General features: G+C 43.8%; 1 protein-coding gene across 2 annotated transcripts in view; it reads right to left on the reverse strand.

Moving 5' to 3' along the window:
• Positions 1-22,274, reverse strand: part of arhgap46b (Rho GTPase activating protein 46b) — a 167,235-nt gene extending 144,961 nt beyond the window's left edge. For both annotated transcript variants that reach the window (XM_068048576.1, XM_068048577.1), the window contains exon 1: positions 22,134-22,274. In XM_068048576.1, coding sequence (XP_067904677.1) covers positions 22,134-22,144 — 11 coding nt within the window. In that variant the 5' untranslated portion in view covers positions 22,145-22,274. The remainder of the gene's footprint in view (positions 1-22,133) is intronic.
• Between the last annotated feature and the right edge of the window lie 5,186 nt (positions 22,275-27,460).

The following is a 27,460-nucleotide window of genomic DNA, read 5'->3' on the forward strand; positions in this document are numbered from 1 at the left end:
TAGATTGCTTGTTATTTAAAATAAGCCTCTCACCCTTTTTCCCTTCTGGAGTCAGTTATTTTTTTGTTGATGCTAGCTGATGCTAGTTTATGTTAAATACAGCAATTACTCCACTTCAAATTATGGGTAATCAGGAAGCGATGGATTTGGCTTGATTGAGAACCATGATTAAAATAACTCTCAAATCTACAGCTATGTGAAATACCTCTCGGTATTTTGCACACAGCTATTCTGGGACATTGAAAGGCAGATAGAATGGGAGAAAAATATTTAAAAACCATTCTGCAAAGAAAAACAAAATAATACACCCTATAAACAAGTTCACCTGACAAGGCACGTGGAATTAGCCATTCGGCCCTTTGAGTCAGTTTTACCATTCAATTTGATCATGGCTGATGTGTACCTCAACCCCATTTATCCATCTTTGCTCCATATCCCTTTAACACCCTCACCCAACAAAACTCATTGATTTTAGTCTTGAAAACTTCAATTGACACAGCAGCCACAGCCTTTTAGGTGAAGAGAGCTCCAGATTTCCACTATGCTCTGAGTAAAGTACTTTCTGATTTCACTCAGAAAAAGCCTGGCTTTAATTTTAAGATTATGCCCTCTTGTTCTGGATTCTATCACCAGAGAAAATAGTCTCTACTCTGCTCTATTGAATCGTTTTATCATTTTAAACACCTTGATTAGCCTCAATAGTTTGGGTCAGATTAAAATACCTTCCTTACAAGATTAAGCCATTTCATGCATAAAACCAACAGCACAAAAACAGGCCATTCGGCCCAACTGATCCATGCCAGTTTTCACACTCCACATGAGCTTCCTCTGAAAGACATCAATACTATTTGCTTCAACTACTCCATGTGGTAGCGAGATCTAACCACTCTGTGGTTTCAATGAAATTTCTCTGATTACGCTGTCAGCTTGAGTACTCAGACAGGAAGGTGCAGCAACTACAACTGGCCTCAGTTTCCCTGGGGTTAGGCGTGCCAGAGAAAATGAACCAGGACTCCCATTGACGAGCACCATTGGGCAAAATAAAAAGAGAAAGTGCTGAAAATACTCAGCAGGTCAGGCAGCGTCTGTGGAGATAGGAGAATTAATGATTTAGGTCTGTGACCTTTCATCAGAACTGGCAAAAGTAAGAAAAGTATTAGGTTTTAAGCAAGTGAAGGAGGGTGGAGGTTGGGGGTGGGGAAGAGAACAAAAGGGAAGGTGTGTGATAGGGCAAAGGGCAGGAGAGATTAAATAACAAAGATGGCATGGGACAAAGGCATAAAGCTTGTTAATGGCGTGTGAAAGACAAAGCGTTAGTCCAGAGAGAGTGTTAATGACACCGGCAGGCAAACCCTATTGGAAAGCGGACGCTGGGTGAAAACGGGATTGCAGTCAGCTGCCATAGTGGAGTACCTGCCCACCATTCACTGACTGGGATCACAGATGAAGAAGGGTTCATTGTGTCTGTGGAATTATACTGCCAGTATCAGTCACTGCCATAAACACTTCGAGATGTCAATGAGCTTCACTCGAACACCATACAGTACACAAATCACAACAAATACTGTTTAGCATGCTAATTTCTATTGCTACACTCAGACACTAACAAAATCAGCCATTAATGCAGCCACCAATTTCCCCTGAACACAAACCCACACCCAGGCTTCTTGAACATCTATCCATCTACTTAATGTCTATACCGAAAGGGGGCAATGTCTAAAACCTGAAACATTACCACAATCCTTTTGGCCACCTTCAGGCCCTTTGACGTAATTTGCAGCACTTATTTGATGTTCTGTCTAAATATTTTGATACCAAAAACTTCTTGAAAAATTTCCATCATTTCGGATCATGAACTATTCCTGAATATATTCAGACACACGCACACACTAATTGAGCACCAAGAACAAAATTCTAAAATTAGATTATACTTCCTTATAATTTAAACAAATATAGGCTCTTAATGGTATATATTAAAATAATCTTTCACTTGTAGGACCTTAGCACATTAAATAATCATCCATAATTTTTCTCCAAAGCATCAGAACCAGAGCCCCACACAGTTATTATACAGCTTGCAAATGAGAGGAAGGAAGGTGGTAATTTCAAATCCACACACTTGGGGCTCAGGAGGGGTTCCTCGCCCATTTAGCTGGTTTCCTGCTGTCAAGTCTGTATGTTTTCCCTCACCCCAACAGGACAGAGGGGAAAAAGATCTAAATTGGCAGACTGCTTGTCTAACATCCAGAACTGGGCGAGCAGAAATTTCCTACAATTAAACACTGGGAAGACTGAAGCCATCGTCTTTGGTCCCTGTCACAAACTCCATTCCCTCCAAATCCATCCCTCTCCCTAGCAACTGTCTGCAGCAGAACTGAACTGTTCACAACCTTGACGTCAGATTTGACCCCGAGATGAGGTTCCAACCACACATCCACACCAACACCAAGACCGCCTATTTCCACCTTTGTAACATCACCAGCCTCTGCACATCTCATCTGCTGCTGAAACCCTCATCCATGCCTTTGTTACCTCTAGATTTGACTATTCCAATGCACTCCTGGCTGGTGTTCCACATTCTATCCTCCGTAAACTTGTCATCCAAATCTTTGCTGCTAGTGTCCTAACTCAGAGATCTAGTCACCCATTACTCCTGTGCTCAGTGACTTACACGAGCCCCCGGTTAAACAATGCCTCGATTTTAAGATGCTCATCCTTGTTTCCAAATCGCTTCATGGCTTCGCGCCTCCCTCCCGCCCCAATACCCTCAGAGATATCTGTGCTCCTCTAATTCTGGCCTCCAGTCTCCCCAATTTTATTCACTCCACCATCGGCAGCCGTGCCTTCAGCAGCTAATGCCTTAAACTCCAGCTTTCCCTCCCTAAAGCTCGCTCTCTCTCTAGCTCCCTTTCCTCCTTGAAGCCGCTACTTAAAACCTACCTGCCCCAATTAGGTTTGTTTGTGCTTTGGTTGATAACATTCCGATGAAGTGCCTCGGGATCTTTTACAATGTGTAAGGTGCTATTTGAATGTAACTTGTTGCTGTTGTAGTTTCTAGCTTTTCTTCCTTTCACCCCACTATAAAAATGTAACAAACTCCTTTTTCTGTCACTCTTGACCCTTACCCTCCAACTCAAAAGTCAAAAATAATTAAGTTCTTTTGCAAAGTTATTTTAATATTCAATACAGGAGATGCAATGGTCAGAGCAAAGATACCAACAGAAATGTCCCAACTAAGAAGTGAGCTTAAGGAGGCATTTTAGTTTTCCATTATAGCGAAGAAAGACTTAAACCCACTGGGTTAGGGAATGGGTCAAAGAAAAAAAAAATAGCCACAGTTCCAACAATCCAGCTGGAAAATGTGTGCGTGTGGCCAGAATCAGACTCAGATGTGATCCTCGCAAAGCTGAAGGTTTGCTGACATTCAGTTCGTACTCTGGGCTCACAAGCTCACAAATTAATAACAATTTGGTTGTGGTGCGATAGAACAACTGGCACCAAGGATTCCAAAACTGAAGAAGAGCAGTGGATAATAAAAATAAAAATAATTAACACCAGATCCCTCCTTCATTCAGTCTGCATGCCAGAAATGCATAAGTAGTTGATGGAATTTATAGAGATTTTTGGATAAAATAAAAATTTTCAACTTCATTATGCAGTTGATTGCTCCCCCATGGCTTCGTGGGCACTCTGAGGCATGCAACAGAGCCACATTAAGCCAAGATGGATCCACAGTCAGTGCAGAGATAAGTGTCAGCTGTGGCTCAGTTGGTAGTACTCTTGTCTCTGAGTCAGAAGGTTGTGGGTTCAAATCCCACTCCAGAGACTGGAGCACAAAATCTGACACTCCAGTGCACTAAGGGAGTGCTGCACTGTCAAAAGGGCCATCTTTCAGATGAGACAGTAAACTAAGGCCCAGTCTGTTCTCTTGGGTGAATGCAAAAGATCCCACGGCACTGCTTCAGAGAAAAACAAGAGTGTTATCCCTGGTGTCCTGACAATATTTATCCCTCAAATCAACATCATGGGGGGTGGGGGGAAAAGCAGGATTTTTATTTATTTCACTGCTGTTTGTGGGAGCTTGCTATGCACATATTGGCAGCCATGTTTCCTCCATTAGGGATGGCACAGTGGCGCAGTGGTTAGCACCGCAGCCTCACAGCTCCAGCGACCCGGGTTCAATTCTGGGTACTGCCTGTGTGGAGTTTGCAAGTTCTCCCTGTGTCTGCGTGGGTTTCCTCCGGGTGCTCCGGTTTCCTCCCACATGCCAAAGACTTGCAGGTTGATAGGTTAATTGGCCATTATAAATTGCCCCTAGTATAGGTAGGTGGTAGGGAAATATAAAGACAGGTGAGGATGTATAGGGACAGGTGAGGATGTGGTAGGAATAGGGGATTAGTGTAGGATTAGTATAAATGGGTGGTTAATGGTCGGCACAGACTCGGTGGGCCGAAGGGCCTGTTTCAGTGCTGTATCTCTAAATCTAAAATCTAAAAAAAATTACAACAGACTACACTTCACAAGTACTTCATTGGCTGGAAAGCATTCCGAGATGCCCAGTGGTCGTGGAAGATGCTGCATAAATGAAAGTCTTTTTCTTTGATTCCACGAGTGCGCACACAGAAAGAGCTAATTGATGTGCAAGACTTAGCCAATCCTCAGTGTGTGTACAGAGATCCTGCTGGTCCCACAAGCGCTCGCCACAGTTGAGATGATACAACCGGCCATCGTGCCTCTGGGTTAATGGGAGGGGGAAAATAATTAGCACAATCTCTGGTACCCTGGATTACAGCTATCAAATGACCTTCTGCTCCAACTATTGAGGGTAGAACAGGATCAGGCATGGCTCTGCATAGCACAAAAGCTGTCAGACACAGTCTAAGCTCATGCATAGCAACCGTCATGTGGGTGAAGTACCAGCTGCCTGTTGCCACCCATCGAGCTATACCCAAAAAGATAACGTCAGATAGGAGAGAATAGGCATCAGTCCTTTTGTTCTTTATGCTTCTACAAACGTGCAGTGATTCAATCAACTTGATTCTACAGGAGGCAAAGAGTTATGAAGAGAATTATAAGCCACCAGTTGCAAACTAGCCAGTAACCATTTTCACTACAGTTCCCCTCCTCCGCTATGTCACTGGGCAAAAGCACACCAATTTGTTTGAAGTCACATGTGAATGTCTGTCCACTTATATTTTGAAAGCCAATAGGTGTACTGATGTGCTAAAATAATGACAAGCTTGCATTTATATAGTGCCAACCGAATGATTAACACTGGCATTGAGAGTGGGTCACTTGCCCACTTCCATGTGGCAGGTCATAGGAATGGAGAATTAAAAAGTGGCAGAAAATAAGACTGGGGGGGGGGGGGGGAGAGGGGATTTTATTTTATTCATTGCATAACTAATCAAAAAAGGTGGCAAATTTACAGTCAATGCACAAAAGGCTCTCAGCTGGATGATCTCCCGATTTAGATACAAGTGTCATCGTGGACAACAAGTGCTACTGATGTACTAGGAAACACAATATTTGATACAATGCTAATCAAGCTCAGATCCCAGAAGAATTGGCTCACATGAAATGTTGCAGAGTTCACTTTGAATGCGGTGGGATGATACACACATTAGCTGAAACACAATCCCACAACCCCAATAAAAGATCTTTTTTGTTGCCAGTACGCCACAACCTTTCGATTTGAAAGAAGGGACAATTCCTTCCAATTACCTCATTTGTTAGTTCCAGGTCACGACCATAAATTCAGGTCCAGTCACCTCAGGCTCCCAGTGACTGAGTGAAAACAGACTGCATTTAGCAGCTACAAGTGTTTCCGTGGAAAGAGTCATAGAGGATGAAATACTCAGACAGTCTTTACAAAAGACGGTTTAGACACACACAGCCATTTCCCCATGACTCCCTTCAGTCCTGTATACTTAAAGAGGTGGGGCGTGAGGTAAACTGATGTATTGGGAGAAGGATTACAATTACCAGCTATTCAGCCATGGCTCAGTTGGTAGCACTCTGCAGAGTCACAAGGTTCCGGGTTCAAGTCCCACTTCAGGGCCTGGGCACAAAAATCAAGGCTAACACTCCAATCTAAGTACTGAGGAGTGCTACACTGTTGAAGGTGCCATATTTCGGATGAGACGTTAAACCACGGCGCTGTTGGCTCTCTCAGGTGAACGCAAAAGAATCCCTGGCAGTATTTCGAAGCAGAGCAGGAGAGTGCTCTCTTGCTCTGCTTCGAAATACTGCCAGGGATTCGCCAATATTTATCCCTCAATCAACATCACAAAAACATATGATCTGGTCATTATCACATTGCTGTTTGTGGGAGCTTGCTGTGTGCAGATTGGCTGCCATGTTTCCTACATACACAACAGTGATAACACTTAAAAAGTGCTAAATTGGCTATAAAATACTTTTGAGACATTCAGTGATTGTGAAAAATAAAATTTAAATTCAAGTTTTTTTCTTTTTTTTTTAAACCTACTACAAATTTAGCAGTAACCATTATTATCTGCAAGCTCTCCCTCCCCCTCATGTCTTTGGACAGTAATGATCAGGTGAGGGGCAGCTTTTTACTTGTGGTTTGCACTGGAAGCCCCTGATAGTCATTGTAGCTCCGTTTATGAATAAGTCCTCTTCCCTTTCCATAGAAAACATATCAACACTTTTTCTTTTCAAAAAGGGGTCCAAGTAGCACAAAAGGTTAGACTACTTTTTCACATTTAGGGTGCAGGTTCAGCTTTAGCACACATATTTAGGACAAAACAAAATCTCCATTCTCAGCTGATTATAAAGGTTCTACATGAAATGGGTTTGATCAGTGATCAGCAGGCACAAGGCTACAGCACAAAACTTGGGGCTCCAAATGGTCATCGCAATCAGCAAGGTCACAAGGCGGCTGGTGCAGTGGGAATAGTTCAACCCAGGATGCAGCCAAGGCACACAAGAAAAATACTCTTGGAAATCTGAAACAAAAAGGATTGGGGGTGGGGGGGGGGGGGGGGGGGGAAACTGGAAACACAAAGCAGGTCAGTCAGTATTTTGGGTTCATACCCATCTCTGAATCTGAAAAATAGGAAACGGACCAGAATACTGATAGAAGCAGAAATTGGAACCTCTTCCCCACACCCCACAATCTCTACCCCCAAGAAGGACATGAGCAACAATATCAAGGCAATACCATCACCCCCAAGAAGGAAACCTGATGAGGTCTTTGGGATGATGGGAGTTTGATAGGGTAGACATTGACAAGGTGCCTTCACTTGTAGGGGTCATAAAAATGATAGTCAATAGGAAATTCAAGAAAAACCCCTGCACCCAGAGTGGTCAGAATGTGGAACTTGCTACCATGTGCGAGCAACTGAGGCAGAGCATAAATGTACACAAGGAAAGCTAGATAAGTTTACAGGGTTAGATGAAGAAGTCTCATGTGGAGCATAAACACTAGCACAGACCAATAGAGCCAACTATGTAATATCCTGGAATTCCCTATCATGGTAGGAGCACCATCACCAAAAAGGACTGTCTCAGGGAAAAGTGCCACCACCAACTTCTCGGTGTAACTAGGGATGAGCAATAAATATGGGCTGGCTGATATCATCACATTGAGAATAAAAGAACAAAACAGACAGGGGAAGTACCTTTGGAATGATTGCTGGTTGGTAATGATCTCAAACATCACAGCAATCATTTCACTAATACTTCTCTACCAGCATTTCTCTCCCTTCTCCCCCTTTCTGATCTATTATTAAGCTCATCAGCCTATCGTTCTTCAGTTCGGAACAGATGGACGGTATCAGAAAGATAGTCGACATTGGATTCTACACAGCCAACCCTGGTCCTGACCTTGCTCAACATCTGGACGTGAACACTTTTCAGACGTAGTCACTGGATGGTTTTCAGAAGTGGATATTTTAGTCGAATCTCCTCCCCACCAAACCCATGGCCACTGAGGTCAAAGTCTACATCCCTATCCCCAACCCAGCTAACTCAGCAGGGATCAAACCAGATCTTCCCAGTCTGTACAGTTTAACCCGATTACCATTTCAACCAGCTAGATGATGATATTTCATCCATTTACTATGAGATTCATACACATTGCCATCAAGACCATTTATCAAATTCAACAAGATATGGTACAAACTGCAGCCAGGGTTGGGCTGTGTAGAATCCTATGTTGACTAGCTTTCTGACACCATCCATTCTGTTCAGAACTGAACAAGAGGCTGATTGAGGGTGGGAAAATTCTAGCCACAGCCTAGATCTCCAATGTAACAGGGGAGGTCAGGGGGCGAATAGAGTAGCAAAAAATATTCTCTCACATCCCCCCCCCCAACAGGGAGAAGTCATGGGGGACAAATCTGTTCAAAATGGTTAGACATTTAAACAACATGTGGCTAACATAAACCAATTAGAAAATAAAAAGCAAAATGTAACATAACCACAATCTCCCCACCCCACCCCCCCAACTTTTCCCCACAGAAGAATAAAAAAATAGCAAAGACAGGCAGTAAAAACATGGAAAATACTTTAGAGTATTCCAGAGCAGAGAGGAAAAGTACTTTTCTTGGAATATGTCAGCCCTAAGCAGTGTGGTCCTAGGCCAGTAACAAAGATTATTTTGGATCTCTCACTACAGCTGCCCTTGAATTTCACTGTTTGACAGAAGCTATTGTAACCAAGCCATGTTTCAATCGGACAAGCTGAGGCATTCCGTTTGGTAAACTGGGGGGGGGGGGGGAAAGAGACAAGAGATGGACGGAAGAGGAAGGTTTGCAACAGTCTTTCAAAATCAGTTTAAGGCACATCTAACTTCTTGTATGTGGTTTCGCGAGTGTGGTGTAGGGGGGAAAGCAGCATCAGGAAGACCTGACCTCCAAGCACCCCTCTTCTGCTATGTATCATCGTTCCTGCTGCCATTTCATGGCTCACCGGAGACTGACGATTTGCAATCTCGTCGCTGCCACGGAAAGCAGTCCAGTTCCACACATTCGATTGTCATAGCAGTTCACAGGACACACACACACATCTGCAATGCAGTCTCATCTCCAGTGATCAAATCTTTTATATTAAAGGAGTGGCATTGATGGCAAACATCTGCTGCCAAACACATTCTTTCCATGTAAAATGGCTAAAGTTTGATTCTCAGAATGCAAACTTTGGGGAGGGTCAAAGAGAAGGAGGAATCAAAGACACTACAGTTATCCTCATCAGCAATCTTACAAGCCAATAGTCACAGGACTTAATGAATGCATTTTTTTCCTCCTCTCCAGAACAGCAGGAAGTAGGAATTTTTATCGTCAAGCAGTATTGTTGGGTAATGGGCGAAACAGGAGCCAACACCACTCCCCATTAACCCATCAGCAGAGCTCCATTCGGTTTCTTTCATGTAGACTGGTCTCCAGCAGATACAACTGGTTGTAGCAAAAGGATGGATGTCCCTGGAGCACATCTGCTTCGGAGCACTGGCTAAGTAAGTCTTCAGCTGTCAGGGTCCTAGATATGAGGCAGACTTTCTCTCTCTAAATTCTTCCATCTAGCTCCATTACTTCAGAAGTTTCCCAAGAAGCCCACTTTTTTGATGGTGGCTTCAGTTATGTTCCATAATTGCTCTACTACAGCTCAGGAGCTACATAAATGCAAGTTTGTCACAATACAGTGGTGTCATTGATTCTATATTTGGCCTCTTTTGGAAAGTTTAAGTATAACATTTTTGCAACAATAATACCTCAGCAGAAATGGGAGGGGATTTCTTAACAATCATAGAATAGTATAGCACAGAAGGTGGCCATTCTGCCCATCAAGTCTGCACCAGCTCCTTCCAAGAACAATCCAGTTAGCCCCACCTCGCACACCCTTGCAAGTTTTTCTCCTTCAAGGTGATTATCCAACTCCATTTTGAAAGATACTACTAAATCTGTTTCCATCGTCCGATCAGGCAGTACATTCTACTTGCTGCTTAAAAAAGATTTCCTTCTCCCTCTTAAAGAAAGGAATTGCATAAACTGCACAAGAGTCCAATAGAAATAAACTATCAGGCACCTAAACTTTAAACCATAGAAACTTACTCAAAATACAAGGTGCATTTATCAGTAGCAAATTATTATATATACTTGATCCAGAGACAATGACTATCTTGCCAAACCCTCAAAGAATTTTATACATTTTAATGAGATCACATCTAAACTCTAGAAAATAGAGGCCCATTCTACTCCCTCTCTCATTGGACAACCCTCTCATTCCAGGGTCACACAAGTTACCGAGGTTGTACATTATTGGGTTCAATCAAAGAGAGCAGTTGGGAAGGAAGTGGAACGTAGGGAGCTTTTGATGGGATGTGAACAGTATGACTTGAGTTTATATATCTCATAATCACACATATACCCAGTTCCGCCATGAATGTCTAACATCAAGCTATAGATGAGACAGTGCTTTCTCCAAAGTAACATTAGCCAAGACCCAAGTCATCCTTTTCATATCCCACCAAAAGCTCATGACCTCAGCCCCATATGCCATCTGTTCCTCAACTACTCTCTTCGATTGAATCCAACAACGCACAACCTCAGTACCTTGTCTGACCCGGGGATGAAAGGAGTGCCCCGAGGAGACAAATGAGTAGAATGGGCACTGGAGTTTAGAAAAATTGAGGTGATCTCATTGAAACGCTTAAAATTCTTGGAGGACTCAACAGGGTAGCTGCTAAGAGCGGTTTGCCTTGGCAACAGAGCCTAGAACAAGGGGACATAATCTCAAGATCAGGCATCAGCCATTGAGCACTGAGACGAGGAGAAATTTCTGCACTCAGGGTTGTGAATCCTTCTCTACTCCAGAAGGCCGGGGATGCTCAGTCGTTGAGTATATTCAAGACAGAGATCGATAGATTCTTGGACACTAAGAGAATCAAGGGATCTGGAGACTGGGCAGGAAACTGGAATTGAGGTAGAAGATCAGCCATGATCTTACTGAATGATGGAATAGGCTTCAGGGACCGCACGGCTTCCTCTTGATGTTCTTAAGCCTACTATTTCAGCTAAATCTTCATCACCTCCAGGTTCCAATGGTCCAACATCACCCTACAAAAATTCTACCTCCTCCAAAACTCTGCTGCTTACCCCCTATCCCAGTGTTCCGTTTACGTATCCCTCCTCTCTTGCATCAACCTCCAGCGATTCTCCAATCCCCAATATACTGATTTCAAAAGCCTGCTCCTCATTTACAAACCCCTACATGATCTACTGCAGTCTGCTCCTCCAGTACTGCGTATGCCAACTCACATCCTTGTATTCCACAGACTGTTCTACTGTGCAGCCTCTCCCCTTCCACAATTGGTGGCAGAAACTTTAGCCTTCTCTTCCTGAACTCTCTCAACTGGCTCTATTCCTCCTCACCTTCAAAAAGGCCTCAAAACCTACCTCTGACTATGCCTTTGGTCTGATCTCCTCTTGCCTGATGTATCATTCCCTCCTCACCCTAACTAATCCCATCCATGGTGAAGGGCCCTGGATGTTTTGCTATATCAAAGGCACAGTATCATCGCAAATAGGGAAACACCTACAACTTTGCGACATGGCTTGTTTCAGGGAACTTTGCCGAAAGGGAAAAGTCAACATCAACAACACAGTATCAAACCAAGTCCCTGCAGTTCTCTCCATGATAGACCATTGGTTGTGCCATCAACCGCACTCACTCGTAAGAGGCCCCATGAGCAACTTTTGTCAAATGCCTTTTCTGTTCAAATGAAGAAAACTTGCATTCAACTCCCATCTCCTAAAAGATCAAAGAAACCAACTCCATTTTGAAAATGTTCTGTGAACTCCAGTACATAGCCAGGGATAGTAGCGAGCAATAGTGTCTGAAAGGATACCAAGAAAACCTGGTAGATACATTGCGCTGTTTTGACACAACTCTTTGCTGTTACCAGGAACTCAGTATTCAATTAAATGAATGCACTGCATTGTGTGCAAGACATGCAGCAGTCAAAGGAGTTATTCACACTCAATTCCATAACCTTGATAATTTATAACCTGATAATTTATTAAAAAGAAACAATCTTCACAGTTGTTCACATTCACATGCATGGGAATATGCTGGAAACCAATTGCTAAAATATGAAGTAGAAACTAATAGGCTTCCTGATGGTCTGGGTAAAGGCCAAACTAGGGACCCAGACTCAGTTCCTCATTTGTACTAGTAGCTCATCTTATTCAGGGAAGCAGCTGAAGCAAATGACTGGAAGGAGGAGGAAGAAAAGTGAGTTAAAGGTTATTGTAGTTTCACATCAGAATTCTTCTTTTCTTTCTTTTGGGCCTCCTTATCTCGAGAGACAATGGGTAAGCGCCTGGAGGTGGTCAGTGGTTTGTGAAGCAGCGCCTGGAGTGGCTATAAAGGCCAATTCTGGAGTGACAGGCTCTTCCACAGGTGCTGCAGAGAAATTTGTTTGTCGGGGCTGTTGCACAGTTGGCTCTCCTCTTGCGCCTCTGTCTTTTTTCCTGCCAACTACTAAGTCTCTTCGACTCGCCACAATTTAGCCCTGTCTTTATGGCTGCCCGCCAGCTCTGGCGAATGCAGGCAACTGACTCCCACGACTTGTGATCAATGTCACACGATTTCATGTCGCGTTTGCAGACGTCTTTATAGCGGAGACATGGACGGCCGGTGGGTCTGATACCAGTGGCGAGCTCGCTGTACAATGTGTCTTTGGGGATCCTGCCATCTTCCATGCGGCTCACATGGCCAAGCCATCTCAAGCGCCGCTGACTCAGTAGTGTGTATAAGCTGGGGGTGCTGGCCGCTTCAAGGACTTCTGTGTTGGAGATATAGTCCTGCCATCAGAATACACGTGTGGTTATTGGACAAAGACAGGTTGTGATTCGCTGTGATGCCGTGCATAACCAAACAGTCCACCAGTCACCATCTGGGCTCCCACAAGCTCATGCAGGAAAGTTGCCAATATCCATAAAGCCATATTCCAATCAAGAGACAAGAGGGAAACCCAGAATATTTATCTTCTGAACTAACATTGTGTTTTAAGCTTTATTTGTAGTCACACAATTACACCGTTCCATTCAAACACCGTTAATAACATACATGGCTCCCAGCAACATGCCTCCAGGCAGTCCATAAGTCGCTTTTATCCTTCTGTTTATCAGTGACAGATTAAGGAAGATTGACAACTGTAAACCAGCTCCCAACATTCTGACTAACCAAATGTGGCTCCCTTTATCCTGGTGCCCAGAATCACAGACCAACAAAAACTAGATTTGGGATCCTGCCACCAGTGTAAAAGGAACCAAATTTAATAGTTTAAAATGACAGGTAGCTCAGCAATTCAGAAAAGACATTTGAATGCCAAACTGAGGTTGCAGCATATTAACTGCTCTGTAGTATCTCAGACACCATTCTACTGGCAGTTTGGATTCCAGGAGAAAAGTGGCTACCATGCCTGTTCTGTTGGCTTCTGACCCTTCAACTTCAAGTGATGGGATGATCACTGCAGTACGTACCCCTTTCTCATAGGTGACATGTTTTCCATACAAGCACATTCCTTCTGCAACAGGGCACAGATAATCCAGGGAATCTACTCAGACCATGGCCCCAACAATACCCTGTCTGTAGTGTTGAAGGCCTATGTTCCGGAACTAGCCATACCCTTAGCTAAGCTGCTCCGGTACAGCAAAACACTAGCATCCACCCAAGAACGTGGAAAACTGCCCAAGTTATGGTCTTGTCCGCAAAAAGCAGGACAAATCCAACCCAGCCAATCTGCCGAATCCAATTCAAAGTGAAGAAAAGACTCATCAACAATTCCATTAAGCAGCACTTACTCACCAATAACCTGTTCACTGATGCTCCGTTTGGCTACAGCCAGGACTAATAGTTGGCTCCAGAGATCTCATTACAGCGAAACATGGACAAAAGAGCTGAATTCCAGAGGCAAGGTAAAAGTGACTGCCCTTGACATCAAGGCACAGCTTGACCAAGGCTGACACCAAGGAGCCCTAGTAAATCTGGAAAATAGGGATCAGGGCGCAAACTTTCCACTGGCTAGAGTCATAGCTGGCACAAAGAAAGATGGTTGTTGGAAGCAAATCATTTCAGCCCCAGGATTTCCTCAGGTCCATTTTACCTTCATCTATGGCCTTCCCTCCATCAAAAGGTCAGAAGTGGACGTTGGTCTCTGATAGTTGCAGAGTGTTCAGGGCCAATGGCAATTCCCTAAATAATGAAGCAGTTCATACCCACAAGCAGCATCCAGGCGTGGGCTAAGTGATAAGTAATATTCATGCTACACAAGTGGCGGGCATGACTGTCTCCAACCAGGGAAAGCCAAACCAGCTCCCCACACTACCATCCAGGACAAAGCAGCACTCTTAGTAGGCACCCCATCCACCAGTTCAAACATCAATGCCCTCCACCACCAGCACACTGTGACTGCAGTGTGTACCATCCACAAGATGCACTGCAACAACTCGCCAAAGCTGCTTTGGCAGCACCTCCCAAAAGCAAGACCTTCACCACCTAAAAGGACATCATCCCCAAATTCCCCTCCCAACTTGAATAAATATTACTGTCCCATCATCGTTGCTCGGTCAAAATCCTCGAACACCCTACCTAACAGCACTGTGGGAGCACCATCACCACAACATACGAATTAGGAGCAGAAGTAGGCCATTCGGCCCCTCTAGCCTGCTCTGCTGCCATTCAATAAGGTCATGGCTGATCGGTTTGTGTCTCGAATTCCACACTCCCATCTACCACCAATAACATTTGATTCCCTTGCCTAACAAGAATCCATCAACCCCCGCCTTAAAAATATTCAATGATCCTGCCTCCACCACCTTCTGAGGCAGAGAGTTCCAAGTCGCACAACCCTCTGAGAAAACACATTTCTCCTCATCGCTATTCGAAAAGGGTGACCCCTAATTTTAAAACAGTGCCCCCTAGTTCTGGACTTGCCCACAAGAGGAAACATCCTTTCCACATCCACCATGTCAAGACTGTTCAGGATCTTATAAACTTCAATCAAGTCTCCCCTCACTCATCTAAACTCCAGTGAAAACAAGCCCAGTCTGTCCAACCTTTCCTCATAAGACAACTCGCTCATTCCAGGTATCAATCTAATAAACCTCCTCTGAATTGCCTCCAACGCATTTACATCCATCCTTAAACGAGAGCAAAACTGCACACAGTTATCCAGAAGTGGTCTCACCAACACCCTGTATAACTGAAGAATAACATCCTTACTTTTATTTTCAATTCCTCTCGTAATAAAGGATAGCATTCCATTAGCCTTCTTTATTACATGCTGTACTTGCATCATGCACTAGAACACCTGGATGGCTCTGCACCTCAGAGTTCTGCAGCTGTTCTCCGTTTAAGTAATACTCTGCTTTTTTATTCTTCCTGCCAAAGTGAACAACTTCACATTTTCCCACATTATACTCCATCTGTCAGATTTTTGCCCACTCACTCTGCAACCTCCTTACGCCTCTTCACAACATACTTTCCTACCTATCTTTGTGCAAATTTACCCCCTACACCATGAGCTCCTATTTTGCACAATAACCTTTTATGTGGCACCTTGTCAATGCCTTCTGTAAATCCAAGTACAGTAGGTCAACAGGCTCCCCTTCATCCACAGCGCATGTCACTGCTTCAAAGAACTCCAATAAATTGGTTAAACACGATCGCCCTTTCACAAAGCCATGCTGACTATTCCCGATCATCTTGAGTTTTTCTAAGTGCCCTAGCCTCCTGAACGATCGATTCTAACACCTTCCCCATGACAGACGTCAAGCTAACTGGCCTATAGTTAACTGTTTTCTGCCTCCCCCCAATTCTTAAATAGAGGGGTTATATTTATTTTCCAGTCTGATGGAATTTTTCCAGAATCTAGCAAGTTTTGAAAAATTAGCACCAACGCATCTACTACCTCATTAGCCACCTCTTTTAAGACCCTAGGATGAAGCCAATCAGGACCCGGGTCAGCCCACAGCTCCATCAGTTTGGTCAGTACTGCTTCCCTGGTGATGGACTGCAGCAGCTCAAAAAGGCAGACAGTTACCACCTTCTCAAGAGCACCTAGGTTGGGCAATATTGACACCCACATACCAAACAAATAACTTTTAAAAAGCACAGAATCAGTCTTTCATAAGCACCAGTAGACTCTACGTTAACCTCAAAAACCCTCGGAGAAAAAGGGGCCAACTTTGGATGAAAGTACAAATGTTCACATGCACTTTAACAAGAACATCTACAGGCTGTAACTTTAGCTTAGAGTTCAGATGGCATTTGTGAATTGCGTGATCTACCCTCTTACTATATAAAGCTGTCACCTGAAACCCTCCATTTGGCAACACATTTTAGCTCACTTGCAGGTATCCATTATTCTATATTTAGTTTCTGGTTTTGATTTGAGAAGTTCATAACCTATAGGACAATTTTATTCACAAAATCTTTTTTTCTTCCACTGCCTTCTACATTTACAAAGCGGGACTGTTTGCAGGACTGCACCATTATTGGTTTTGCGCACTCCTCCGTTTTCACGTGGCAAGAAAGAAAGAATGGTATTTACATAGCACTTTTCAGAACACCCCAAAGTATTTTGCAGCCAATGAAATTTACTTTTGAGGTATAGTCACTGTTGTAATGTAGAAAAACCGGCTGCCAATTTGCACACAGCAAGCTCCCACAAACAGCAATGTGATAATGACCGAATGATCTGTTTTGTTGAGGGATAAATACTGACCGGGCACACGAAGTAGTGCCATGGGATCTTTTACGTCCACTCAAGAGGGCAGACGGTCTTTGGTTTTTAAAAGTCTTATGCAAAAGACGGCAGCTCCAACAGTGCAGCACTCCCTCCGGACTGGACATTTACTAGGAGAACATTTTTTGAGTCAGACAGCAGATCCCAATACACGTGGAAGATTGCCATTTTGCTTAAATTAGTACAAGGGAGAAAAATGCGTCTGTTGTCAGCTGTGCAATTGGAATACAAAAGTACTTTAAATTTTACTGGGGCAAGTTCACCCTACTTTTAGGAAATGCGCAGACAAATGGGTAGAAAACTGGAAGTTATTTCATATTGCTAAGCAGATGTTATTTTACTTCCAAACTGAATGCTTGTTATATCAACCATATAACTAAAGTCAATGCATTGATTTTATTTTGCCCAAATAAATCTCACTATGAGGATCCTTAATAAAGGCACTCATGCCTTACATGATGGTTTCTTGGGCAACAGCAGTCTATTGGTACCACAGCCAAACAACTTTCCTTCACATGTGTGTGCTTGAACCGTGAGTATTGGACAGGTATCTGAGGGTGTGCTGGGTAGCCAGGATTCAAAGCTGAATCAAATCCTGTTCTCACCGATTCCAGCAAGAGTCGCTCACTATAAATAGGGGCAAGACGACAATGTGCTGAGAGACTTCTACATCATTGGAGTTGCCTTCTTTCAGATGAGACATCAAACCAAGGTCGCAGCTGCACGGTCAGGCTAATGCAAAAGATCTCATCGTGCTACTCAAAGAACAGGGGAGATCTCCCAGTGCCATGGTCAAGAAAATGCCATCTGGTCATGAATTTGATTTCCTGTGTTTAAGACCTTTACTGTGCACAAATTGGCTGCCAAGTTAGCAACAGCAACTGTACTGCAAAAATAATTTGTGAACTGTGAAATATTTTGGAAAGTCTTGAAAAGCACGATCTGAATGCAAGTTTCTCTATTTTCATTGGTTAGCTCACAGTTAAGAATATTGTGCCCAATTCTGGGAGTCAAGGCCAGGGAGAGGGTACAGAAGAGATTCACTAAAGGTGATACCAGACATGAAACATTTAGTTATGAAACACTAGGGAGACTGGGTCCTTTTCCACCTGAACAGGGAAGGTTAGAGAGAGATATGACACAGGTATTTTCAGAATAATAGAAAAATGTTGATGTGGTAAATACAGAAAATACCTTTTGGAGAGTCAGTAACTTGAGGGGTTAAATTTAAGATCCCCAAAGAACAAAGGCGAATGTTAGGAGAACAGTTTCCATTAACATTGGGTGAGGGGTTATTAGGACATAGAATGCCTGTCATGGAAGCTGAATCTATAACAGATTTTAAAAGAGAAGTGGAAATGGAATAAGAAAAAATATCAAAATGAGATGGGGAATGGGACTAAGATGACAGCTTTTGCAGAGGCAGCATTGACACAACAGGCTTAATAACTTCCTTCTGTGTTGTAAAATGCATATGATTTTAAAAAGCAGGAATCCAGTTTTATTACTTTTGCTCCAGTAGGCTGCAACAACCAGCTCACAGCCCAGACCAAGACCTCACTGGTCTCTACGGGCACTTTTTTTTTTAAACATTCATGTTTGTTTAGTTCAAATCACAGGAAAAACGAATTGTTCTGCAGTTCAAGATTCTGGATAAGGCAGCAGATTTAATTTAATTTAAAATTATCAGCAGACTAATCTGAAATTCAAACTCAATGCTTGTCCCCATTCGTCTACAGGAGAAACTAAGAATTTGCATTTATATAACGCCTTTCACAACCTCGGGATGTCCCAAAGCAATTTACAGCCCATTTGGTACTTTTGAAGTGTAATCACTGTTGTAGTAAATGCAGCAATTCTGTACAAAGCAAAGGCTCACAAATAATTTGTTTTAGTGATGTTGATGAAGGGACAAATATTGGCCAGGACACAGGGCAGAACTCGCCTGCTGTTACTCAAAATAGTGTCACGGGATCTTTTGCAATACACTCGAGAGGGAGACGGGGCCTCAGTTTAATGTTTTGTCAAAAGACGGCACTTCCCTCAGTACCGCACTGGAGTGTCAGCCTAGATTTTGAGCTCAAGTCTTTGGAGTGAGACTTGAACCCACAATCCACTGTCTCAAGAGGAGAGAGGGGTATCCACTGAGTCACAGTGGATCGACACTTTTGCACCATCGCAAAGTGGCTCACAGCAACACCACTGAGATCATAGCTCTGGATTTGGGTCCTGACCCAAAAGTGACAGAAAATCATGGAATAATACAGCATAGGCAGAGGCCATTTGGCCCATTGTGCTTTTATCACCTCTTTGAAAGCACCATCAGATAGTCCCACTCCCTCCTGCTCTTTGCTCAGATCTCCACAAGTTATTTTTTCCCTTCGAGTATTTATCCAATTTCTCTTTTGAAAGTTACTGCTGAATCTGCTTCCACCCCACTTTCAGGCAGCACATTCCAGATCACAACAACTTACTGCCAAAAGAAACTGTTCCCTCATGTCATCTATCGCGGCTCCAGAGTACAGTAGCTCAAGACCCTCACACCCCAGACGGAAAGAGGATAATTTAATTGATAAAACATTGCGGAAGCTGGTGTGATATCACATCAGCGTATCCCTTTCAAAACTGCTGCTGCCTACGCTGTCAGTATATTTAAAATGTACCAATGCAGCACTCCATATTCAGGGAAGTGGCAAAGCGGAGATCTTCCTCCATCATTTGTTTAGCAGCCGGCTAGTATAAATAAGGCATTGTCAGCTACAGCACTGAAGAACCATTCAGCACGCCACAAGCACAATGGACCGAATGGCCTCCTTCAGTGCTGTAAGATTCTATTTTGAGATTGATAGCTACAATGGAACTAGTTTTCCTTCACTAAAATGAATAATTATGTATGCCAGATTAAGGTTGCTACACAAATGAAATGAAACACCAGCCCCAATGTAGCGCCAGGCCCTTGCTTGGGGGGGCGCGAAAATGGGGCCATAAAAAAAAGTTCCAATGAATGGTTAGCAGCAATTTAAGAATCAAGACTGATTCCGCCAGTTGAGTTCACAAATACCGACAAAAAAACAACAGGAAGATAAAAGTGGCTTCTCTACTCACATTTCAACTTAAAATGCCAGTCAAGATGAGACTTGCTCATGTCCAACACACATACACAGAGAAATGACTGTCCTTTCTTTCAGCGTCTGCCAAACACACTCAGGCCCCTGAAATTATATATGAGTGTGATGATGTAAATCATCCCCTTCCCCTAAAGTGACAATTAGTATCCCCAGGGGAGGGGGTGGTGGTGGTAATAAGCAGATGGAGCGTTGAGATATTTCTTATAATCACACAAAGCATTTTTTCTGCTCCTTAAATATCCCTCACCCCCATCTACCAGAATGGGTTCCTATATTAAGGGCTGTAGTGCCATGTAACGTTTCCATCCCGACTTTCAGAACTCAGTTTCAACAAAGCATTGCTCTCTGTATGCTTCCCGTTGGGATCCAAAACATTCCAGTCACCGGGAGTGTAGGGGAATCCTACAAGGGACTGAAACCTCCCATTTTCCCGACTATTGGGGAAATCAACGAAAAGTGATCTGCAATCTCTCAACAAATCAAATGGATTACAGAATTACACAGCAAGCGACTCACATCCTGTGTGTTTTCCAATAGTCAATGCACCAGCACATTACCCACGTCTTCCATTTGCATCACAATCAAACCTCAGAAAACTTAACTGTTGTTAAAACTGATGGGTTCATTTAAGAAAAACTCACCTACCTCGAGCCAGTGTACGAACTGATGTGCTATGTACACATTATTTTGTGTAGAAGTACAATTTTTTTGAGATTCAGGCAAGATCCTTAACCCCTCCACAGTCCTATTTATTTCCCCTCCCTGCAGGTTCTGAGGCACACTGGGTTCCACAAGTATCCGCTGCCGCCCTTACCCCCAGTACTTCACTTAATCAGCCATTCTTTCACAATGCCAACATAGACAGTAAGCCGTGCCAAGCTATCCAACCATGTGAAGCATCACAGATAAACTCAATCCCGTCCACATATACACACTCTCATGCACTCTTCCTGGCATGAGCAATCAGGAGCAGCAGCACTGGATGACCCTATTCTCTTGACCCTGCGAGTACTGAATTCAATTTTGTCACTGCTAATCACAAACCCAGTTGAAATCAGCTAATCCAACACAGACTAAGAACTGAACCTGGAATCCTCCCTGGTCTCTACTGTTCTGCACCATACTAACATAATACATTCACTGCATCATCAGCACAACACTGTTGGCAGGTTACAGCAGATCTGTGCAAATGTAATATTGGTTAACTTTTTTTTCAGTAATAATGGTAATCATTAGGTACTGTATGAATTAGACTAATTACTCATATCAAACGAGTTTCTATAACCAAACATCAATTTCTTTTAACAACTTTTATTAGACCAAAAGGTTTTCAGCAGCATTATTTATATAAAAAAAATACATTAGCTATTTTCTCCAGAGGCCAGACCTTGTCAATGAGTCGCACACATTCAAACTACAGCTGTTGTAATTGACCATTGATTAAGGAGCAGGTTTGGGATCACAGACAATGAGATTACAAGATACCCGGTTCCCAGTGTTTGGAGACGGTTTACAGGCAATCTCCTGATTTAAAAAAAAAATCAACGCTAATTTTCCCCCTTTCCCCAAAGGAGAGCGGAAAGAAGTCAGAAAAAAAAGTATTTTTAGTCTTAATTATAAAATACTCTTCTTTAAGGATAAACATCCTACTTGAAAGCAAACGATCGACTGCGACTTTGAGGAGATCTTAATTGAAAATGATCAGGACTGCATGAGGTTTAACAAACAACCGATTGCGGAGGAAACCAGGGGTTGCGGACAGGGGAGTCCTGTTCCTCATACTGAAACAAAAGAAAAGTGCAACAGAAAACTGAAAATTGCAACTCCCGGGACCGACTGGATACATTTGGAACAAATTCATTCCAAAAACAAACAAGAATATCAAAAAACACTGTTACTGTTTCATCGGGAGTGTTTTAAAAGATATCAAAAAGGTTGCAGGAAAGAAAAAAAAACCTCAGCACAATCTTCATTTTAACACTTCACCCCACAATCTACCCTTAATCCAACATCGACTCCGTTTGCCGTTTACATATTAAAACTCATCCCCCTAAGTTTCTATAGAGGGAGATTGCTTTTATTTTTTTAAAAAAACACCTGAAACATGCCTTAAAGCGAAATACATTTTTCCAATCCAAGTTTTGCTGGTTGTTTTCCAACTCCCAAAGTTATAACAGGTTAAAAGTTTGTTTTTAAATAATGCAACATAAGAAAATTAAAAGATCTCTTACCTCTCAGCCATTTTTGTTACATGTCGAGTACAAGACGTGTGTTGCTGGCAGTGTTCAGAACGATCCTCCACCCGAACCTCTGAATAGTATCACGGATGTGAAATCTGATCTGCCGCTCTACAGGGAGACTAACACACAAGAGCAATGGGAGAGACACGAAAGAGCAAACTGCCAGAAATCCAGCACTTACAAAGGAGAAGCAATGGCAAAAGATTAATCCAGGCACTGCTCCCCTCTGCCGGTAGGGAAGACTCCACAATTCTTAACTCAGGGCGAGGAATGTTGTTCCAATCTGCAACAGGTTCAGTAAAAGATATTCATAAATGGCCAGTATCTTTTTTTTTGGCTCTGGCCAACCATATTGCTTAACACGTGCAGAAAATCACCACCACCACGTTTAAGAGTCTGCAAGCCAAACTGCTGAGAAATCTACAGATGTAGAGGGTTTCTGTTTGCCCAAGACATGCCAGGACGTTGACTTCTCGTAGACACATCACACTTCAAAATCCAGAGAGGATAGGTAAAAGTTGGCTAAGTCATGACTTAGAAACCTCCCCTCAACCCCTTCGTAGTCCAAGTGTGTGAATGGGTCCCCGGTTAAAATAGAGCAGTTTACCAAAACATACAACAATAACTTGTACTTTATACAAAAGCAAGAATACCGCAGAGGCTGGAAATTTGAAATCTAAACAGTAATTGCTGGAAATACTCAGCAGGTCTGGCAGCATCTGTGGAGAGCGAAACAGAGTTAACATTTCAGGCATGTGATCTTTCATCAGAACTTTATACACTCTTCTCTTTGGCCTCCTTGTCTCGAGAGACAATGGGTAAGCGCCTGGAGGTGGTCAGTGGTGTGTGGAGCAGCGCCTGGAGTGGCTATAAAGGCCAAATAACCCGTAACTGCTGCCTTCCGTGTTGTTTCAGTCGCTGTGAGGCAACTATGGAGTGACCTCTCCATGGCGCATGCCTGGGCGAATTTATGGAGGTTGAGAGTTGCCCAGTCGTCAAAACCCCCCTCGGCCTTTCTGGTGGGGTCCAAAGGAGTGCAGAGCATGACGTTTGGCACCAGTATGGCTGCAGGAAGTGCCGGAACATGCCAAAGGTGACACATGACCGCCTTTATGCACTGCCTTCATAATAAACATCCCAAGGTGTTTCACAGGAGCATTATCAAACAAAATTTGACACTGAAGCAGATGAGGATAGATAACCAAAAAACTTGGTCAAAGAGGGGTTTTAAAGAGCATCTGAAAGGAGGAAAAAGAGGTGGAGAGGTTTAGGGAGGGAATTCCAGACAGCATGGTTTTGTGAAGGGGAGGTTGTGTCTCACTAACTTGATTGAGTTTTTTGAGGAAGTGACGAAGATGATTGATGAAGGAAGGGCGGTGGATGTTGTCTATAAGGACTTCAGTAAAACCTTTGACAAGGTCCCTCATGGCAGACTGGTACAAAAGGTGAAGTCACATGGGATCAGAGCTGGCAAGATGAATACAGAACTGGCTTGGTCATAGAAGACAGAGGGTAGCAGTGGAAGGGTGTTTTTCTGAAAGGAGGGCTGTGACTAGTGGTGTTCCGCAGGGATCAGTGCTGGGACCTTTGCTGTTTGTAGTATATATAAATGATTTGGAGGAAAATGTAGCTGGTCTGATTAGTAAGTTTGTGGACGACACAAAGGTTGGTGGAGCTGCAGATAGTGATGAGGATTGTCAGAGGATACAGCAGGATATAGATTGGTTGGAGACTTGGGCGGAGAAATGGCAGATGGAGTTTAATCCGGACAAATGTGAGGTAATGCATTTTGGAAGATCGAATACAGGTGGGAGGAATACAGTAAATGGCAGAACCCTTAGGAGTATTGACAGGCAGAGAGATCTGGGCGTACAGGTCCACAGGTCACTGAAAGTGGCAACGCAGGTGGATAAGGTAGTCAAGAAGGCATTCGGCATTCTTGCCTTCAACAGTCGGGGCACAGAGTATAAAAATTGGCAAGTCATGCTGCAGCTGTACAGAACTTTAGTTAGGCCACACTTGGAATATTGCATGCAATTCTGGTCGCCACACTACCAGAAGGACGTGGAGGCTTTGGAGAGGGTACAGAAGAGGTTTACCAGGATGTTGCCTGGTCTGGAGGGCATTTGCTATGAGGAGAGGTTGGATAAACTCGGATTGTTTTCACTGGAACGACGGAGGTGCAGGGGCAACATGATAGAGGTTTACAAAGTTATGAGCGGCATGGACAGAGTGGATAGTCAGAAGCTTTTTCCCAGGGTGAAAGAGTCAGTTATTAGGGGACATAGGTTTAAGTTGCGAGGGGCAAAGTTTAGAGGGGATGTGCGAGGCAAGTTCTTTACACAGAGGGTGGTGAGTGCCTGGAACTTGCAGCCGGGGGAGGTGGTGGAAGCAGGTACAATAGCGATGTTTAAGAGGCGTCTTGACAAATACATGAATAGGATGGAAATAGAGGGATACGGTCCCCGGAAGTGCAGAAGGTTTTAGTTTAGACAGGCATCAAGATCGGCGCAGGCTTGGAGGGCCGAATGGCCTGTTCCTGTGCTGTACTGTTCTTTGTTCTTTGTTATTAGGGCCTTGCCAGCTGAAGGCAGAGCCGGAATTTTCTTTTATTCTCTCATGGGATGTGGGCAATGCGGGCAAGGCCAGCATTTATTACCCATGTCTAATTGCCCTTGTGAAGGTGGTAGTGAACTGTGTTCTTGAACCATTGCAGTCCGTCTGCTGCAGGTACACCCAAAGCGCTGTTAGGGAGTTCTAGGTTTTTGACCCAGCAACGGTGAAGGAACAGCGATATATTTCCAAGTCAGTATGGTATGTGACTTGGAGGGGAACTTGCAGGTAATGGTGTTCCCATGTGTCTGCTGCCCTTGTCCTTCTAGGTGATAGAGGTCGTGGGTTTGGAAGGAACCTTGGTGAGTTGCTGCAGTGCATCTTGTAGATGGTACACACTGTGCATCGGTGCTGTAGGGAGTGAATGTTTGTGGATGGGATGCCGAACAAGCGGGCTGCTTTGTGCTGGATGGTGTCAAGCTTCCTGAGTGTTGTTGGAGCCGCACATATCCAGGCAAGTGACAAGTATTCCATCACACTCCTGACTTTTGCCTTGTAAATGGTGGACAGACTTTGGAGAGTCAAGAGGTGAGTTACTTGCCACAGAATTCCCAGCCTCTGACCTGCTCTTGTAGCCACAGCATTTATGTGGCTACTCCAGTTCAGTTTCTGGTCAATGGTAATCCCCAGGATGTTGATGGTGGGGAATTAAGCAATTGTAATACCATTGAAAGTCAAGGGGAGATGATTAGATTCTCTTTTGTTGGAGATAGTCATTGCCTGGCACTTGTGTGGTGAGAATATTACTTGTCACTTATCAGCCCAAGCCTGAATGTTGTCCAGGTCTTGCTGCATATGGACACAGACTGCCTCAGTATCTGAAGAGTTGTGAATGGTACTGAACATCGTACAATCATCAGCGAACATCCCCACTTCCGACCTTATGATGGAGGGAAGGTCATTGATGAAGCAGCTGAAGATTTTTGGGCCAAGGACACTACCCTGAGGAACTCCTGCAGTGATGTCTTGGGACTGAGACGATTGGCCTCCAACAACCACAACCATCTTTCTTTGTGCTATGTATGACTCCAACCAGTGGAGAGTTTCCCCCTGATTCCCATTGACCAGTTTGGATAGGGCTCCTTGATGCCACTTGTGGTCAAATGCTCCCTTGAAATCAAGGACAATCACTCTCACCTCGCCTCTTGAGTTCAGCTCTTTTGTCCATGTTTGGGCCAAGGCTTTACTGAGGTCAGGAGCCAAGTGATCCGGGCAGAACCCAAACTGAGCATCGATGAGCAGGTTGTTGCTGTTTAAGTGGCGCTTGATAGCACTGTCAACGACACCTTCCATCACTTTGCTGATGATTGGGAGTAGATTGATGGGGCAGGAATTGGCTGGATTGGATTTGTCCTGCTTTTTGTGGATAGGACATACCTTGGCAATTTTCCACATTATCGGGTAGGTGCCAGTGTTACAGTTGTACTGGAACAGCTCGGGTAGGGACGCACAAATCTTCAGTACTATTGCCGGAATGTTGTCAGGGCCCATAGCCTTTGCAGTAGGTTGATACCTCATTTTTAGTTATGCCTAGTGCTGCTGCTCCTGGCATGCTCTCCTGCACTCCTCATTGAGCCAGGATTGATCACCTGGCTTGATGGTAATGGTAGAGTGAGGGATATGCCGGGCCATGAGGTTACAGATGGTGGTTGAATACAATTCTGCTGATGATGATGGTCCACAGCGTCTCATGGATGCCCAGTTTTGAGCTGCCAGATCTGTTCTGAATCTATCCCATTTGGCATAAGGGTAATGCCACACAGTGTGAAGACAGGACTTGGTTTTTACAACGATTGTGCGGTGGTCACTCCTAACAATGCTGTCATAGACAGATGCATCTGCAACAGGTAGTTTCGTGAGGACAAGGTTTAGTATGTTTTTCCTTCTTATTGGTTCCCTCACCACCTCCGCAGGCCCAGTCTGGCGGATATGTCCTTCAGGACTCGGCCAGCCCGGTCAGAAGCTACTCTTGGTGATGGACATTGAAGTTCCCCCTCTCCCCAGAGTACATTCTGTGCCCTTGCCATTGTCAGTGCTTCTTCCAAGTGGTGTTCAACATGGAGGAGTACTGATTCATCAGCTGTGGGAAAGTGGTAGGTGGTGGGGACTGAAGGTATGGTTACTAAATTTGCTGATGACACAAAGATAGGTAGGAAAGTAAAATGTGAATAGGACATAAGGAGGCTGCAAAGGATATAGATAGGTTACTTGAGTGGGCAAAGATCTGGCAAATGGAGTATAATGTGGGAAAATGTGAAATTGTCCATTTTGGCAGGAAGAATAAAAATGAAGCATATTATCTAAATAGTGAGAGATTGCAGAGCTCTGAGATGCAGAGGGATCTGGGTGTCCTAGTGCATGAATCGCATAAGGTTGGTCTGCAGGTACAGCACACAATTAGGAAAGCTAATAGAATATTATTGTTTATCGCGAGGGGAATTGAATACAAAAGTAGGGAGGTTATGCTTCAGCTGTACAGGGCATTGGTGAGACTACATCTAGAGTACTGTGTACAGTATTGGTCTCCTTATTTAAGGAAGGATGTAAATGCTTTGGAGGCAATTCAGAGAAGGTTTACTTGACTAAGAAACATAAGATTCTGAGGGGTCTTGACAAGGCGGATGTGGGAAGGATGTTTCCTCTTGTGGGAGAATCTAGAACTAGGGGTCACTGTTTAAAAATAAGGGGTCGTCCATTTAAGACAG

Source organism: Heterodontus francisci, chromosome 16 (assembly GCF_036365525.1).
Source record: "Heterodontus francisci isolate sHetFra1 chromosome 16, sHetFra1.hap1, whole genome shotgun sequence".
In the NCBI taxonomy this organism is placed as follows: domain Eukaryota; kingdom Metazoa; phylum Chordata; class Chondrichthyes; order Heterodontiformes; family Heterodontidae; genus Heterodontus; species Heterodontus francisci.